The sequence below is a fragment of the Gorilla gorilla genome, chromosome 15 (genome assembly GCF_029281585.2).
Source record: "Gorilla gorilla gorilla isolate KB3781 chromosome 15, NHGRI_mGorGor1-v2.1_pri, whole genome shotgun sequence".
In the NCBI taxonomy this organism is placed as follows: Eukaryota; Metazoa; Chordata; class Mammalia; order Primates; family Hominidae; genus Gorilla; species Gorilla gorilla.
In genome coordinates, this window is record NC_073239.2 from 112,612,689 (window position 1) to 112,631,258 (window position 18,570).

Genomic DNA, 18,570 nt, shown 5'->3' on the forward strand with positions numbered 1-18,570 from the left:
AAAAAAAAAAAGAAGCTGAAAGCTGAGTCATGCAAGAAACTGCCTTTTCTTTTGCTCCTAAGTAGATGGCTACAGATAAAAGATTAAATATCTCCACAGGTAGCTACTCCATGTTCACCTTATCTTATGTAAAGTGCCGATTTACTGAGCAGGAGACAGATATGTAACTGACTATTCCCTAGCTGCTCTTCTCCTCTTGCAATGTGTGGATTACCATACCCTTCCTCTATCCCCTCCAGAGATGAATTTTTCCATGTCTGTTTCTCCCATTTAAATATTGAAGCCCTCACTATCATCTTTGGAGAAAGGGACAGATCATAGACTTGTTTCTGTGATTCTGTGTCCTTTTCTTCCAGGCATGTCCTTAACCTTGGCAAAATAAACTTCTAAATGGATTGAGACCTGTCTCAGATACTTTTTGGTTCACAAACTCTAGGATGGGAAATATTTCCTCTCAGAACTTTGAAGGCATTGCCCCCTCATCTTCTAGCACTCAGCATGGCCATTGAGATTTGATGGCATTTTAAATTCCAACATGTTTATTAATGAGACCAGTTTTTTCTCACTAGAAGTTACACATAAAATACTTAAAATAGTTCCTGGAATTTAATGAACTGAATTAATGTTAGCTATTACTATTATTGAACTATTTTTTTCTCTGACATTCTTTAATATATTAATTTTTTTCTAAAAGACAGAGTCTCACTCTTTTGCCCTGGCTGGAGTGCAGTGATGCAATCCTAGCTCACTGCAGCCTCGAATTCCTGGGCCTAAGTGATCCTCCTATCTCAGCCTCCTGAGTATCTGGGGCAACAGGCATGTGCAACTATGGCTGGCTAATTTTTAAATTTTTTGTAGAGATGTGATCTCGCTATATTGCCCAGGCTGGTCTCAAATTCCTGGCCTCAAGCAATCTTTCTAGATTATAGGACTTCTTGGCTTCCACAATTGCATGAGCCAATCCTTTATAATAAATCTATATCCATCTGTATATGTCTTGTGTCTGTCTCTCTACCTATCAATCTATCTATCCATCCATCCATCCATCCATCCATCCATCCATCCATCCATCCAACCATCCATCCATCCATCCATCTATTTTATTGTTTCTGTTTTTCTGGAGAACCCTGACTAATACAGAAGGTGAGCCCAACTTCTTACTGAGGATTCTCAAGCCTCAGCCTCTTGAAGTGCTGAGATTACAGGCATGAGCCACCGCATTCAGCCTCTGATTGTCATTGACAATGACGTGCTCTACTGTGAGTCTCTTTTACCCACTGTGCTGGGTATTCACTGGCCCTTTCAACTTGGAAACGCGTGTCCTTTGGCTTTGCAAAAATATCTGTAGCATTGATTGCCTGATTTCTCTCCCTCTGATCAGGGCCTCTGCAGCGTCCGACTCCAGGGCACTGTTCACCCCATATTCTATGAATGGCGTCCTCTGGAGTTGTGCTGTTGCACCTGCACCTTTTATTTATTTATTTTGGAACACATTGGAGTAAGATGCCAGACTGCCTTGATCCTCTAATTCTTATCTCTTTCTTCTTATTTTCCATCTTTTTGTCTTTTCATTCTACTTTCCTCAGCTCTTGGTTGAAGAATTTTTCATTCTGCTTATGCCTTAAAAATATCTAAGAGCTTTTTTTTGTTCCCTTTTTTTAAAAGCGTTCCGTTGTTGTTCGATGTGTGGGCTCTCCTGTTTTCTTTCTGAGCATATTATATCTAATTTTTGAAGGTTGTATTTTCTCCCTTGTTTTAATTTTCTGCAGATACTTTTTTCTTTTTTACTTTCCCCAATTAGTTTGTTTCTGACTTTCTTCCTCAATCTCTCCTGAACCATTGTTTCTTTTTAAGATCAGAGCAGATTCTTAGGAACTTTTAAAACTGTATGTGGGTGGGATTGTCACCTAGAGTGCTTTTTTGGAGAGTAATTGGATGGTGTGATAATTAATTTTATGTGTCAATTTGACAGGGTCTTGGGGTGTCCAGTTATTTGGTTAAACATTATTTCTGGGTGTGCCTAAGAGTGTTTCCTGATGAGATTAGCATTTGAATGGATGGACTGAATAAAGCAAGCTGCCCTCCTCAATGTGGGCGGGCACCATACCCTTGAAGGCTTGAATAGAACAGAAAGGCAGGAGAATTTCTCTCTTGGCCTGAACACTTGAGCTGGAACGTTGGTCTTCTCTTCTCTGTGGACTGGGACTTACACCATCGGCTCTCCTGAGTCTCCAGCTTAAAGACGGCAGATCATGGGACTTCTTGGCCTCCACAATTACATGAGCCAATTCTTTATAACAAATCTATATCCATCAGTCTATGTCTTCTGTCTATCTACCTATCAGTCTATCAACCAATCCAGCCATCCTTCTGTCATCTATCTATCTTACTGGTTCTGTTTTTCTGGAGAACCCTGACTAGCAAAGATGATGAGCCCAACTTCCTGTTGGGGATCCCCAGATATCAGCAGGCAGAGTGTCTCCTTTTGGCACCTTCAGTTTCTCCAGAAATGAACCTTTCCATTTCCATCCTAAGGGATTGCGAGAGCTGTGGACTTGCCAGGAGGGAAGGGAGCAGAGGCCCCCACAGTTCACAATGTAATGTTTCCCTTAAACACAGCCCCCACTTTCAGCTGGGAACCCACCCTTTCCTTGCCTGTGCTTTGTGTCCTCAAGACTGGACATAAGGTGTTGAGGTGTGGTGTGTGGTTTCACCACACAATCATTTGGGGTCTCCTGAGAGAGGTGGGGGGAGGGGTGTGGTCTGCTTGAGCAGGTGAGGGAAATGGATTGGGGTGCTAGCTGGTAACTGTATACTGACTTTCTTTTGCAGAGGCAGGGTCTCATTCTGTTGCCCAAGTTGGATCGTAGAGGCAAGTTCAGTGCAGCCTCGAACTCCTAGGCTCAAGCAATCTACCTGCCTCAGCCTCCTAAGTGGCTGGGACCACAGGCATACACCACCATGCCCAGCTAATTTATTTTTTGTAGAGATGGGGTCTCCTACGTTGACCAGGTTGGTCTTGAACTCCTGGGCTCAAGTGATCCTCCTGCCTCAGCCTCCCAAAGTGTTGGGATTGCAGGCATGAGCCACGGTGCCCAGCCAGTATACTGACTTTCAGTCAACCTCATGCTTTCGGTGCCAGTTCTTCTTGGTGCCTGATGATTGCAAACCCAGGATTTATTGGAGAGTCTCTGTTCTTGATGCCCACCCTGCCCCTCCACTTTCCCACACCCCCTTCACCTTTACCGTACACTGTCCTCAACTCTTCTGAGGCTGCTCCCAAGTGTTGGGTGCTTTGATCCTGTCTGCCATTGCCTGAGCTCCTGTTCTCTCCATCCCTGTGGGTCAACAGCTTTTATTTAGTTCATTCCCTTACTATCATTTTCATAGAGTTTAGGAGGTAGGGAGGAGATAAAGGCAGGAAGTTATTCTACCACATTTGTCCAGAGTCTGCCCTGTTTGGGGGCATCAGTGGGCAGAGCTGGGAAGCCATGGTGGCTGCTGAGATTTGGAAGTACGAGACCAGGAGGAAGGAAGGAGATGCTTAGGTATGGGGCTCAGGTGTGGGGTTCAGGTAGCCCGTGCATGGTGAGGAAAGGGAACAAATGAGGAGAGTGTGGTAGATGGTGGTGTGTTCTATTTATTTTGATGGTGGGTCAAAAGAGGGAGGTGAGGAATGGGTTGAGAGGATTTGGCCCCACTTTGAATGCAAGGCAAGGGGAAACCAGCATCTCGGATGTGCCTTAGTTTGTGCAGGGCTAAGTGGGACTCAGAGCAGGAGGGGCAGACTTGGACAGGAGGACAGTGAGCTCAACTGGGGACCTCTGGAATTTGCAGTGAATATGCAGGGTCCTGGGTGTGATGCTTGGGTTGTTTATCTGGCCTAGGGGAAGTGACCAGAAGACACATGCCTCCAGTCCAGCCAGGCTGCAGGTGTTAAAAATCTCTGCAGTCACATTTTCTGGCTTCTCTGAACAGCCCCTGTAGGTGCTCACACATGTACACATGCATGCATATATATTTATATATATACATTTATATATTTTTTATATATTTAAGTATATTTATATATTTAAATATATTTATATATATATATATTTTATATATATGTATGCATACACATGCACACAGATGTACACACACATATGCACATACACATATGCACACACACACCCTACAACTCAGACCTTTCCTTTCAGAGCTACCCCTGACCGAGACTTCCTTGCCATGTTAAAAATGAGCATCTCTTTTAGAGTAGTGTAATAGAACGTGGCACTTCTTGATAAAAATAGAATTCTTTGACTTCTGTCCAGGCTGCCTGGTGGGCAGGCTCACAGCCTTGTTCTTTCTCAGCTTTCCACGTTATTAATTTTTAGTGCCAAAAGACAGTTCCGCTGCTCCAGGCCTCCAGCTGAGCTCTGCTAGGTTGGAAGTCCCTTCTCAGCCTAATTCCCATTAGCACAGAGCTTGGAGAAGACCCTTCCTCACTCTGATCCCGCTGCCTGGAGCTGGCAGATCCACTCCTCACCCAGCAGCCAAGACCCATGCTCCTGGTTTAGAAGGGTCCGTCCTGACAGCTATCTCCACTAGGCAGCCCAGGGTTCCTCTGGACACAGGACCCTGCCAATTTATTAGTCACGGTGGCACCAGATAGACACAGCTTCACCCAGTGATCTGCCGGCACTGCTCTCACTTCCTCCAGTCCTGGGCTTCTTCATGTCTAAACCACGTGGAGAACTAGATAACTAGGATCAGCTCTTTTGGAGATAGAAGTCACCTTCCAGCCTGGGGTCAGTGGCATAGTCTCAGCCCAGGTCTGGAGACAGGGAGGCTGCCATGCCTGCCAGCCCCATCCAGCCCCAGCTGGCAGCAGTGTGAAATAGTGCTCGCTAAAATGAGCCTGCTGTTTGCCTAGATGTGTGTTTCCCAATAATTCAGAGACCTAGATAATGGGAAAGGCGAACATCTCATATTCCCCACTTCCCTCAGCAAAAAGAGAACAGTGCCGCAGCCACAGGCAAGGTGGGTTAGAAAACCTGTTCGCTGGCAGATTATTGTCTGTAACTTGCCTCCTCAGTTCTTCCAACACTCTCTCCTTCCCCCTCCTCCCCTCCCATGGTCCAACCCTGAGGGTTCCAGCAGCAGCTGGGAGGTCTCCGATGTTATCTCAGAGCTCCTGATCTGCTGACATTTGAAAATCTTCTGGCTATAACTTGCTCATTTAGCAGCTGCTGTTCTGCAGCCCTGAATCCTCTTAAATGAGACCCTACACAGAAAAGTACAATGTAAACAGCCATCGCCAGAGTCCCCCCAGCCAGAGATAGTCCTTGGGTACATTTTGCAATATTTTGTTTTGTTTGCTCTCAGACAGGACTTGCCCCCCTTTTTAGCACAGTCAAATTCTACTACGTATACTCCCTCCTTGTTCTTTTTGTTTGGCATTATATCCTAAGCATTTCCCTGCATCATCCAAGCTCTACGGGATGTCATTTTTAACACCCACACAGCGTCCTCTGGTGTGGTTGTATGACAAGTCACTTAACTATTCCACACCCAAAGCCTCCCCTTTTCCAAACTCTTCCCTGGGATCTCCTGAAGGTAACAGCAAGATCTGAGCAGCGCTGGATGGATCCTGCTCTCAGTCCCCTGTCTGGGAACAACGCTGAGCCTTAACAGGGATGTCAGCTTCCTAGGGCTGCTGTAACAAATCCCACAGACTGAGTGCCTTCAAACATTGTCTGGTAGTTCTGGAGGTCAAAGGTGCAGAATGAGTTTCACTGGGCTGAAACCAAGGTAGGGCTGTGCTCTCTCCTGAGGCTTTAGGGGAGAATCTGCTTCCTGAACTTTTCTAGCTTGGAGAACTGCATTCCTTGGCCCTTGGTCCCCCTTGCTCCTCTTCCAAGCCAGTAGTGTAGCATCCTCAGATCTCCCTCTGCTTTCGTCTTCACGTTGCCTTTCCTTTTCTGCAGTCAGATGTCCCTCTGTCCCTCTGTCCCTCTTATAAGGACATTTGTGATGACATTTAGGGCCTATGTGGGCGATCCAGGATCATCTATAGATCTAGAACTTAAACTTTTTTTTTTTTTTAGATGTGGTCTCACTGTCACCCAGGCTGGAGTGCAGTAGCACCATTTCGGTTCACTGCAACTTCCGCCTCCTGGGTTCAAGCGATTCTCCTGTCTCAGCCTCCCAAGTGGCTGGGATTACAGGTGTGCACCACCACCTCCAGCTAACTTTTTTGTATTTTTAGTAGAGACAGGGTTTTGCCATGTAGGCCAGGCTGGTCTCGAACTGTTGACCTCAGGTGATCTGCCTTGGCCTCCCAAAGTGCTGGGATTACAGGCGTAAGCCACCGCGTCCGGCCACATTATTCTTATTTGCAAAACAAATACTTATCTGGCATCAAACAAATACTTTGCATTTGGCAAAAACAGGGAGGTGACTGAAAGCGAATGTGGGAGGTCATGGTGGGTTAATGATCACCCGCACTGTCCGGTGAAATCAACTACCCGTGACAAAGGTGGTTTTTCACTTTTACTGAACAAGCATGCTATTCTACAATAAACTCCTTAACAAATGTAGCTTTTCAAGGTCCTTAGGTCTATTACCTTTCAATATTATTGGGAAGTTCTTTGCTCTTCTTAGCAGACTGCAAAACTCAACTTTGCGATGACAAGATACAGAATAAATGCATATTAACTGAAATTCTAGGCTCACACCTATGTGAGCTTTTCTCTCTCTAACAAGATGTCAGGGCCGGTTCAGGGAGTTCATCTCCAGCCACCTGTGCTAATCATCACCCATCCTTTCCAAGTATCTAATGACACTCCCAACCAAGGTCTCTATAATTTCCAGCCAAAAATGAGTTACAACATATGGAACATCTAATTTTCTGTTTCCATTGTAGTTATTTTATTCTTATGAGCTTCTGGGCTCCATCTACCCAACCTCTGGGCAAATGCTCATCTGACTTCCATAGACACACAGCAAGCAGACAACCACACAAAGAGGAAGAGGGAGAATATTTACCAGCCATGGAACATCTGCTCTGTGCTTATATCTCATATTCATTATCCCTAATTATCAAAAGAAGGTATTATTATTATTATTGTTCCGCATTCACAGATGACAAACTGAAGATCAGATTGGTTAAATACTTGTCCAACATTAACTTAGCATTTGGGCATCATAGTTGGAATTAAAACTTGGGTCTGCTCATCTCCAAAAACACCCTAAGCCTTACCACACTCATGGGACACAGCTGCAGCTGCAGGTTCTGAAAGGAAAATTAAAACTTGGGAACCCAATTCACTATGCCAAAAAGGCCAAAAAAAAAAAAAGCCAAAAGCTGAGTCATGCAAGAAGCTGCCTTTCCTTTTGCTCCTAAGTAGATAGCTACAGATAAAAGGTTAAATAGCTCCACAGGTAGCTACTGTATGTTCACCTTATCTTATGTAAACTGCTGATTTATTGAGCATGAGACAAATACGTAATTGACTATCCCCTACCTACTCCGTTTCCTTTGCAACATGTGGATTCAGTCATGTGACCATACGCTGCCTTTCTCCTCTCCAGCCTACTTTTCCACTTTAAATATCAAAGCCCTCAAAATCATCTTTGGAGAAAGGCACAGACTAGCGACTGTGTCTGTGATTTCGTGTCTTTTTACTTCCAGGCATGTCCTTAACCTTGGCACAACAAATCTCTAAATCGATTGAGACCTGTCTCAGATACTTCTTGGTTTACAAGATGGAGGCTGAAATTAAAGAGAAAGATCCTCACTCAACTCACAGAGGAGCAGAATGGGAAGAGGACTTAGTGAGAATTCCCTGAACACAGGAGAAAACCGAAGCCCAGAGAGTGGATGGCCAAGTCCAAGGTCACACAGCCAAGTGCATCCGAGCAGTGCAGGATCCAGGTTTCCTGCCCCAGTGCTCCTTCTGCAGCCCATGCCACCTGTTTTCATGCTATCTCAGTTCACCTTCCAGCCACACACCTGCAATCAGAAATGGAAAGTCTGAGAGTGTGTGTGGAGCCAAAGAGGGGACAGCAGTGGTGCGGCCAGTTTCATGTCTTGTGATTTATTTTCTCCCTTTCTTTTTGGACTTTAATCTTAAGTGGACAGCAATTTGGAACAGTGTCAGCACCTTGTTGGATTGTGCTGTTTGGGAGAGGTGACACAGAGTATTTTAAAAGAGCAGGTTAAGAACTTTTCATAAGGAATCAATTGAGAGAAAATAAAATAGAAACAGACTGTCCCACATTTGGGCTGAGCACCAAACATTTTTTTTTTTTTTGAGACTGAGTCTTGCTCTGTCACTCAGGCTGGAATGCAGTGGCGCGATCTCGGCTCACTGCAGCCTTCGCCTCCCGGGTTCAAGTGATTCTTCTGCCTCAGCCTCCCAAGTAGCTGGGATTACAGGTGCCCACCACCATGCCAGGCTAATTTTTGTATTTTTAGTAGAGACGAGGTTTCACCATGTTGGCCAGGCTGGTCTTGAACTCCTGACCAAGTGATCCACCTGCTTCGGCCTCCCAAAGTGCTGGGATTACAGGCACGAGCCACCGCACCTGGCCTCAAACAAGCTTTTTAATTGCATTCAGAAGTGCACCAACTAGGCACAGACCTCTGGCATGGAGACAGAATGGGAGGTTCTTGGTGTCTGGCCTGGTCTTGCAGAAATCAGGGAGTTGCGGGGACCAGGCAGCCACTGTGCATCAGATAGGAGTTTCAGCAGCAGGCAACAGAAAGCCTGCCAATGTAGCTGAAATAAGAAGGGCTTATTTTTATCCCTGAACAGAAGCTTCCAGCACTGGTTCATCAGATCAGGGCACTGAGCTGGCATCCCCATTTATACAGTTTTCCTTTCCTTCACCTTTGTAAGATGCCTGGCACAGCTCTGAGCATCAAATATCTGTGCCATGTGGGAGCACACGAGGGGACAAGTGAGGAATAGGGTCTCCTCCGTCCTCTGTCCCCAGGCTGGCTTCTCTCGTGGTAGAGGGACCCCCACAGCACCAGGCCTCATAACTACCCTGCTGGTAAACTGCAGGTGCTGTCACGGCTTCCTGCCTCCGTATATGAAATGTTCCTTGGCAGTTGGACTGCTGTTTGTTTACCACACGCACAGCTCTGCTGCCTCTTGGTTATACCAGTGAGCTATTGCTCCATGACAAGCCACACCGAAATGTAGGAAGCACTTATTGTTGCCCACATGTCTCAAGTCAGTTGAGTGTTTCTGCCAATCGGGGCCTGGCTTGGCCCACCTTGGCTGAGCTTGCTCTGGTGCTAGGGTCAGCTAGACAGGTCGGCAGGAGACCAGCTGCTCTAGAAGAGCCTGGACAGGATGAATTGGTTCTCCTTCCACGTGCATCTTGCATCCCTCCAGCCAAGGATTAGAACCCAGGTCTCGTCTGACTCCAAATGCACCAAGAGGATGGATCCCAGAGTGACACAGAGGAAGAGGCCCCTGGATGGATGCATGGGGAAGGTGAGGCCTGGAGGTGGTGTGCTTGAGATTACCAGGCTCTTCTGACCCCGGGGGACCTTCTCCTATGATAGCCCTGCTCCTCCAGACCCAGCAGGTGATTTCCCCAAAAGCTGCTTACAGTGAACGCACCTGATAGCAGTAACTTAAGCATCCCCTGAGAATAACCCTTATGGCAGGTGCAGGTGAATGTGGTTTGGAGTTCTGAGCTAAGGAATCTGGGAGTGGCCAACCTGGAGATTCATTCCTATTCCTTATCTATGAGGAACATCTGAGCTCCTGTCTCATCCTGTGCAACACAGACAGTACAGGGGATCAAGGCCCTTTGTTTTGGGTTAGGTAAATGTTGCCAGGTGGAGACTGTTGGGGGAGGGTGCTAAGTGAAGATGCTATATATGCTGCAAGCTTTTTGTAAGTTGTGTGGCTCTCCTGCCCAGCCCACCACTGCTAGATGCTCTCCCCTGCATGTAAGCCCCAGTAAAACTCCATGTCTCCTTCAGCAGCCCTGGGTCCCTTCTTCAGCCTCTCAAACCTGCTGCCATCCCCATTGGAGTAGATAGGGGTTCGGCATAACAGCAGCCACCAGCTGGGGAAAGGCATGGCATTTGGAGCTCCCTACATGTGCTTGACTCTAATATGGAGGGAAAGAAAATAGATTCTGCCCTGCTCAGTAAAGCCCCCTACTGGGCCTTCCATCCTGGACTGTGGACAAAGCATTTTTTTTTTTTTTTTTTGAGATGGAGTCTCACTCTGTCCCCCAGGCTGGAGTGCAGTGGCGCGATCTCGGCTCACTGCAAGCTCCGCCTCCCTGGTTCACGCCATTCTCCTGCCTCAGGCTCCCGAGTAGCTGGGGCTACAGGCGCCTGCCACTACGCCCGGCTGATTTTTTTTTTGTATTTTTAGTAGAGACGGGGTTTCACTGTGTTAGCCAGGATGGTCTCGATCTCCTACCTCGTGATCTGCCCGCCTCAGCCTCCCAAAGTGCTGGGATTACAGGCGTGAGCCACTGCGCCCGGCCAACAAAGCATATTTTTTTCCTCTGAGGTCTTTACCCTATAACTGCAAGTGGGTTCATGACACTGCACATGGGTTCTTATCTGGGGTTGGTAGATTCAACTCAATTCCACAGGTTTACTGGGTGTTGCCTCCCATGCTTGGAGCCAGGAGGGTGCAGGGAAATGGGGCTGCCACCATACCCGCTCTTCTTATGATCCCATCACATCATTGCACCCTTTGGGGCCTGGCACCATGCTCTGGCACTTTGCCTCCATCATGTCCTTTAACCTCTGAGCTCTGTGAGGAAGGCATTACTACTATCCCTGGAATACAGACAGGAAAACTGAGTTGGATTGAGGCTCAGAGAGGTTAAGTCACTTACCCAAGGTCACAAAGCTAGAGAGTGGCAGGCCAGCATCCAAGGCCAGCAACACGAGCTCCCTCTGATCCAAATGGTGACTGTATGTTTGATCAGTGCTCTGAGAACTCTCCAAAGAACTTTATCAACTGTCATCTCTTCATTGCCCAGGCCCAGTCAGGGAGCCACTTGGCTGCGGTCCTGCTGAGATTTAGGGGCAGGACCCCTGATGTGAGGTGGAATGCTTGGTCATGCTGTTCAAGCCTCCACCAGTCACTCCTGACTGGGTATGGACACTCAGTGTGCCCCGTCCTGTGTGCAATGCAGTGTGGGAAGGGGATCAAGGACCTTGGCTAATCCCAGGCATTTCCCCAGAATGTCCCAGGTGTGGACCCCTTGGGAGGTGCTGGGAAGCAGGCTGGTGTCCTTCAGGCCTTGGTTCCATCCCAGCTGTGCTGTGCTAAGCTGAAATTCTTTGGGCAGCTTGTTTCACCTCATGAGACTTCTTTTTCTGAACTGTTAAATGGGATGATTCGACCTCTGCTTGGCTTTTGGTGACGATTAAACGAGATATTAGCTGTAAAGCATTTCATCCCGGGTCTGGTATAGAAGAAGCACTTGATAAATGAAAGCTCTGTTGAGTATGATGATCGGTCACCCCAGGCATCAGTGGGATCTCACAGCAGGAACAATGCCTAACTCCTAACTGATGCCCAGTAAACATCGGGTGGATGCAATGTCCAAGAAGACAGATATTCATGTTCAGTTTTACAGAGAAGGAGACAGAGGCCAGAAAAGGAAGAAAGTGCCCAGGTCAGCCGGCTAGTAAGAGGCAGAGTTGAAATCTGAACCGGGTTCTGGCTGGCTGCAGCTCCGCTGCTTCGCTACTGCACTGTCTGAGAGCCAAAAGGCACCTTGTAGTCAGGCAGGCAGGGAGCTGGCTTCTTGCTGTCCTGCTGGATCCTGCCCTAGTGTGGCCCTCCCTGGAACCAGGGGTGGGGCTGGAGGGCAGGGCACTGAGAGAGATCTCCTGGGAACTGTACCATCTGCACAAAGGGCACCTGCTGGGCACTCTGCTGAAAGCTGTCTGCAAACACCACTTCCTGCCTGCCTCCCTGGGGGCTCTAAGCTCAGGAGGGGGTGAGGGCCCATGTCTGCACGTGGTGAGGCCCCTGCTGGGTATCGTACCACACCTTCATTGTGCTCAGGGTGGCCAGTGGAGGCCCTTCCCAGACTCGAGCTCTGGTCACAAGCCCAACCCCCTCCTTGCTCCTGTCTGGGCTCACCTGGAATCTCCTGCCTCACTCTGTGGCCAGAGGCACCTTTGGAAGCCCAGGTCACCCCTACTACTCATGCCCCTCATTTGGAAATTTTCATAATCTACCTCTTGTTAATGATTCCATCCCATCTATAATGCTTTTCTATTTTTCCGAATTTTTCCCCGATAGGCTATAACTGCTGCAAAGATAGAGAATTGCAATGATTAATATGCATTTATGTATTTCCAAAAAGTTACCAGAATATCAAACTCATGATTTTGTCTATAGTTTGGTTAGATTCAAGCTATTTTTATATCATAAAACAACTTAAAATTTTTTTATTTTTAATTTTTGTGGGTGCAGAGTGATGTATTTATGGGGTACCTGAGATGTTAGAATGAAGCTATTAAATGTGAGTGTGAAAGTTCACCTTTTTGCAGATCACGGGAATTACAAGTGACATCCTGAAGTATGATCACAAATGTTTCAAATTAAGCCTTCCTGCTAAGTTTCCAGAGGTGTGTGGCTTGGACGAAGTGTTTCCAGACCCCGATCTACTGCATGTCCTGCCTGTTGCTGGTTCTTTGCAGCAGGCCATTGACCAATGCTGTCTACAGATTGAGAGCCTCTGCAGGCCAGGGCTGCTCTGTGCACCATCCTACGTTACTATTCAAACTGCACAGCAGCATGAAAAACAGGCCCTTCTTTTCTCTCATTTACACGTATGTGAAGAAGACACAGCAAGTGAGAAAATGTGACCGAAAGCCATGCGGACAGGTGGCCGCAGGGCCAAACCCAACTTCCGTGATGTGATCTGGCTACAGTTTGGAGCCCACATATTTCAATAGTTATCCCAGGCCTGGCACGTCAAAGAGGCTCCAGAAATGTTTGCTGAGTGAGTGATGAATCAGCAATTTCTGATTTTCTCCTAAACTTAGAGAATAAGTGGCTTGTCTGCAGTCACCCAGGGCGTCCCTGACAGAGGTACAAGTAAAGCCCAGATCTCTGCATCTCTGGTTCAAGGCCTTTTGTACTACACACCGCTGTCTCTTTGTCATCATTAAAAGCAAGGCTCAAGGGACATGTTTTCTAGCCTTAGTTCCCCATCTACAAAATGGGCCTCATGGAATGGAATGTCTCCACTTCAATCCAGCATCAACAAGTGGGGAATTCTGATGGATTCAATTCGACTTCTTTCCATGGGCGTGTTCTAAGCAGCCTCTTTGTTCCAGAAGCTGCCCTCAGCCAGAGTTGGATAAGCCAATCCTCACTCCCCAGCCTCCTCTGGATAGGGATGAAGACCCCACTGGGGTTGGAAGTGCAGAGGAAGACAGGTGTATGGAGTCACCTGTAAATTGATTCAAGTGAGCCAGGAAAGCAGCAAAGGAAAGAGAAACCTGAGTGACGACGTGGTGGAGGAACAGGGCTGGAAAGAGGCTGCTGGCTGTCTGGCTTCGCAGCTCTGGCCTCCTAATCAGCCTAACTCTTGTCTCTGGTGTTCTCTGGCTCTTGTCCATCTGTCTGTGTTTCTTTTTGCCAGCTATTGACTAATCTTTGCTGGAGCTGAGCTAGAATTCTGGTGTTTATAAGCAGGTAACTAGCTAAGCACTAGTTGATAACTTTGGAGTTAGTGGATAACCACAGGGCTGGGCTACTAAGCTTTTTCAGTTGAAAAATAAATAAATAAATAAACACCACACCCAGCTAATTTTTGTATTTTTAGTAGAGACAGGGTTTCACCGTGTTAGGATGGACTCCATCTCCTGACCTCGTGATCCGCCTACCTCGGCCTCCCAAAGTGCTGGGATTACAGGCGTGAGCCACCACGCCCGGTCACCTTTGTCCTGTTTTCTACAGGTTAGAAGCAAGGCACAAATCATACCTACATTCAAGGAGAGGGGACCATGCAAAGGATAAACTGCAGGTGAAGAACTTGAGAGCTATTTTAGAAGCTGCCTTCCACACTTTACAATCTACTTTGCAGCTATACTGAGCTCTTAGCAACTCCCTGGGCCTGCTGAGCACCTCTTGCCTTTCTGCCTTTGCGTATGCTGTTCCCTCTGCCTGGAATTCCATGTCTTCTGCCTTTGCCCACCTCATCTTAAGGCCTCTGCTTAGATGCAATTTCTTTGGGCTCTTATTAGCAGCATCCAAATCTGTGCTGGTTTCTTCTCATGCTTACTCTGCATCATAATTTTTCTCTTTACTTGTTAATCCCCTCCCACTCCTGCCAGTACCTAAAGTGAAATCTACACAGGGCTTGGCACATTGTGGATGCTCAATGAAGATTTGTTAAATGAGTGAATGATTAAATGAAATAAGCCCCAGCTTGGAACCCAGAGCTGTAATTTCCGGTTCTGGTCCCTATCCCCTGCCCAGGGGCTGTCTAAGGGCTCATCTTTCCCAGGAGCCCCTGTATCATCTCAGTAACTAGACCAGTACCATATCCGACTTCCCCTGACTTTGAAATAATTTTCACCTGCAATCAGGTGCGCTTCCCTAGAACCTCTCTCGTTGTTCTTTGCCTTTCTCCTTCCCCCGCCTTGTATCTCCGTGGTCCTGCCAAAAATCAGAAGCTCATTATTAAACCAGAAGCTGCCTTACATTATCCCAGAGACTACAGACAGAAAATATTTGCTTCTATCTCAACTGAGGACTGACATAGTAAAGACTCCTTGAGATGTTAGCTGTCAAGGAGGGGAATAAAAGTTTTTCATCTGCATGAGTAATTGTTTCCTGTTTTATCCAGAGAGACAACAGATTTACATCCCAGACACATTCGCACTGGGCCAAGAGCAGCTGCCATTGCAGATTCGAGTCACGTCCTTTTTTCCCTCCTTCTCCTTCTTGGAGTTACAACAGAAGCTGGGGAGGTGAGAGTGCAGGTGAGAGAGGAGGGGGGCTCTGGAACATGTAGCCTGTGAGGAGGGAAATGAGGATGGTGCTTGGGTGGAGGTGGGAGCTGGGCCAGGGTCTTGGCTGGTCAGGAAGGCTGGTGAAGCATGTACTGGGGAGGCGGAGGTCCTGCTTTCTTTCCCCTCTTTCCTTCACACCCACCTCAACCCACTGTCGAGTCCTATCAGCTCTGAAATAGATCCTTCCTCCAGCGCCTTCTCACCTCTCTCTCCACCATTCCAGTCCATGCCGCCTCATCTCTTACTGGGACTTTCACAACAGCCTCCCGAGTGGTCTTGGCTTCTGCTCTCAAATCCTGCAGTGCCTTCTCTGCGGAGCCACAAGATGGATCTTTTTAATCCGCTCTCGGTTTCTCACAGCCCTTGGAATGAAACCTTGGCCTACAGCCCTGTGTGACTTGCTGCCTGTCCTCACCTCCTAACCTCATCTAATATCCCCCTCCCCTCCTCGTACCGGCCTTTCTGTTTCTCAGACACTCCAGGCTAGTTCTGCTCTTGGACCTTCACGCTGTCTTTCTGTCTCCTGGGAATCTGTGCCCCCTCTGCCAGATCATGCAGCTGGCTCTCTCTGCCCAAATACCCTCTTCCGAGGGGTCTTCCTGGGCCCTGTGTCTGACATAGGTACCCTCCTCCATCACTCCAGCCCATTACAGTGCCATAACACTTTTATTGCCATCTAGAGTAACATCAGTTGGTTTTGTTTATCATCTGCCACCCTGCTAGAAAGGACGTGGATGAAGCAGAGAGGCACGTGCCTGTCTCATTCCCCTCTGGATCTGCTGCATCCAGGACCGTGCCAGCACAAAGTGGGAGCCCGATAAATATTTATTGAAGAAATGAAAGGTGACAAAACGCAGAAGGAGGGAGACCCCAAAAAGAGGTAAATTTGGTATCTTAGCAAGTGGGTGACTACCACTGTCTGGGGGAAAGCTGATACACGAGGACTTGACAATAATTACAGCAGTAACAATCGCTACTATTTTGTTTTGAGATGAATTTTAGTTTCTGAAATTGTCCAAAGCACTTTTATCAATAGAAACTTGTTACACATCCCTCCAACAGGGAGAAGCAGCACAGGAAGCTGCCCCCTCAAACACTAAAGGCTCCTGGAGCTATTCACAGTGCTGGGGAACAACCAGAGGAGGAGGAGGACAGAGGGAGAGAACACTTTTTTAAAAAATCCCAAACAAAACCAAATTCTATACATGTATATCTCGAGTGAGTAAATGTGTAACACTCAGCAGTCTCCTACACTTGCCAGGTTTTGTGGCTTCATGCAGTAATATAAAATGTGCTTCACAAAGCTAGGAGTCGGCACAGAATATAGCGTTCTGATTCATATTTTAGTTTTACTTTTTTGTAGAGATGGGATCCCACTATATTGCACAGGCTGGTCTCAAACCCCTGAGCTCAAGCGATCCTCCTGCCTTGGCCTCCCAAGGTGCTGAGACTACAGGTGTGAGCCACCACTCCCAGACTGATTTATATTTTATAAAGAGGCAAAGATGGAGTACACAGCTGAGCAATCTCGTGCATTTCTGGACCTTGAGCATCAGGAAGCTTAGGGAGGGTGAAAACTCAGAAGAAAGCTCAGAGTTGAGACCTTTGATTTTTTGCCCAGAGAGTCCACCTAACACACTTTATAACCCAAAAGGCCTTACAAATATTTCAGAGCAGAGGCAGCATTTTTGCACTGGATAAACAAAGGTACGGTAATTTCTTCATAGTTTATTTTCATTACAAGTAATTCTTTTCCTGAAGAAAAATTTATATTTCAGATTTATTTCCCCTCTCAAAGGGGAGGGGAGTTATAATATTCTGTTTTCATAGCACCATTCCTCAAGATCAAACCCAGGCAGGCATTTTTACAGCACACATTTCCATATGTCATTGCTAATCCTCGCAACCTTGAGGAAACCGAGGTGCAAAGGGGTTGAGGAATGTGTTCACCATCCCAAAGCCAACGAAGTGCCAGAACCCAAATCCAAGCTTGGCTGTCTCATCCCCAAGGACGTACTCTTTATGCCGTTCCTTATGACTTTTCATGCAGCAGGCACAAGGCAGCAAGAATTTGGCTCTTCTGACATTTATCAGGCACCTGGTATGTGCCAGGCCTACTGTAAACCCCAAGATGACATGGTCCGTGTCTATCCATTCAGCATCAGAGAGACTGTTATCAGGACTTGAGGCCTGAGACACAGCCCTGAATCAGATGCAGTCCTCTGGTGTTTGCAAAGGATGCGTGAGTATGTGTATGTGTATGCGTGCATTGTGTGTAGGGGTGTGTGTATGTTGGGGGTTGGGGGCAGAAAATGCTCCCTGAACTGTTGGTATTAAGGCAGATCTTTGATGGAGGGACTGGGGTGTGGAGACTTGAACCCTAGTTTCGAAGTGGGGACCTCAAACACTAGTATGGCCAGCAGACAGGCTGGAGTTGCTGAATTGTCAGCTAGGTCTTTAATCCACTCCCCTTCTCTAAATCAGGGTGGAATTGGACTCAGGGCTGGTTCAGGGCTGAGGTTTCAGGGGGATGAATGATTCCAGACAGTGGGAAGGAGTGATGGATGATGAACCTGGCAGGTCACAGGACCATGGACTTGGCTGTATGTTGCATGTGTGTGTAAGATCTGAGTTGAGACCTTTGATTTTTGCCCAGAAAGTCCAGCTAACATACTATATAAGCCAGTGAGACCAGCCAGTGGCTGTTCATTGCCCCTGCCTTGCCCCTATGCCTGCCCGCCTCCTATAGCAGGTCCCTATAGCATAATGAAAATGCGAACAACCTTTTCTCTGGACACTAGGGAATCTAGTCTGGTGGATAAAGATGGATGGCTGTTAAACGATCACATCTTGGGTTCTGTGTGTTCAGTGAAGCCTCATTTACCAAATCTCTCTGATGAGAAAGGTGAATGGTGGGGACAAAATACATGCTGTTATCAGAAGTCTGGTGGGGGCCCTGTGCAGTGGCAAGCACCTGTAGTCACAGCCACTCGGGAGGCAGAGGTGGGAAGATCGCTTGAGCCCAGGAGGTTGAGGCTGCATTGTAGCTATGATGGCACCATTGTACTCCAGCCTGGTTGACAGAGTGAGACCCTGTCTAAAAAAGGAAAAGAAGTTTAGGGGGAAAGCTTTTAGGAGGTGGATGATGGTTAATTTTAATTCCACCTAACATTTTAAACTTTGGTATGTCAAAAGGTGAGAATTGCCAGTGTCAAGGCATGGAAACCAAAGGAAAACCAGAGGGTTGAGAAGGTGGGAAGGGCCACAGTGTGGCAGGCGGCAGTTACTGGGATGGCTTCTACTAAAGGAACTCATGATCCACCACCTTCAGGAAGGAGGCCCCTGGGGCCCTTTAAGAGAGCAGTTTCAGTGGAGGCTGCAGGCAGGTTGGCAGAAACAAGATTATGAGATGGTCTGTACCAGGTATCAGGCTTGAAGGTTAGTGCCTCTAGACTTTTCTGAGAAGTCTAGCTTTGAAGGGAAGACTGGAGAGCTAGCACAATACTCAATAATAACAAGACCTAAGGCATTTACTGTGTGCCAGGCACTGTTCT

General features: G+C 47.2%; 1 protein-coding gene across 1 annotated transcript; it reads left to right on the forward strand.

Annotated features, from left to right (window-relative positions):
* Positions 1 to 8,001: 8,001 nt before the first annotated feature.
* Positions 8,002 to 12,914, forward strand: LOC129526741 (uncharacterized). The gene is given in 3 exon segments (XM_055361894.2): positions 8,002 to 9,491; positions 12,542 to 12,754; positions 12,756 to 12,914. Coding segments are annotated over 3 exon segments (516 nt in total). The 5' UTR covers positions 8,002 to 9,347.
* Positions 12,915 to 18,570: the final 5,656 nt, after the last annotated feature.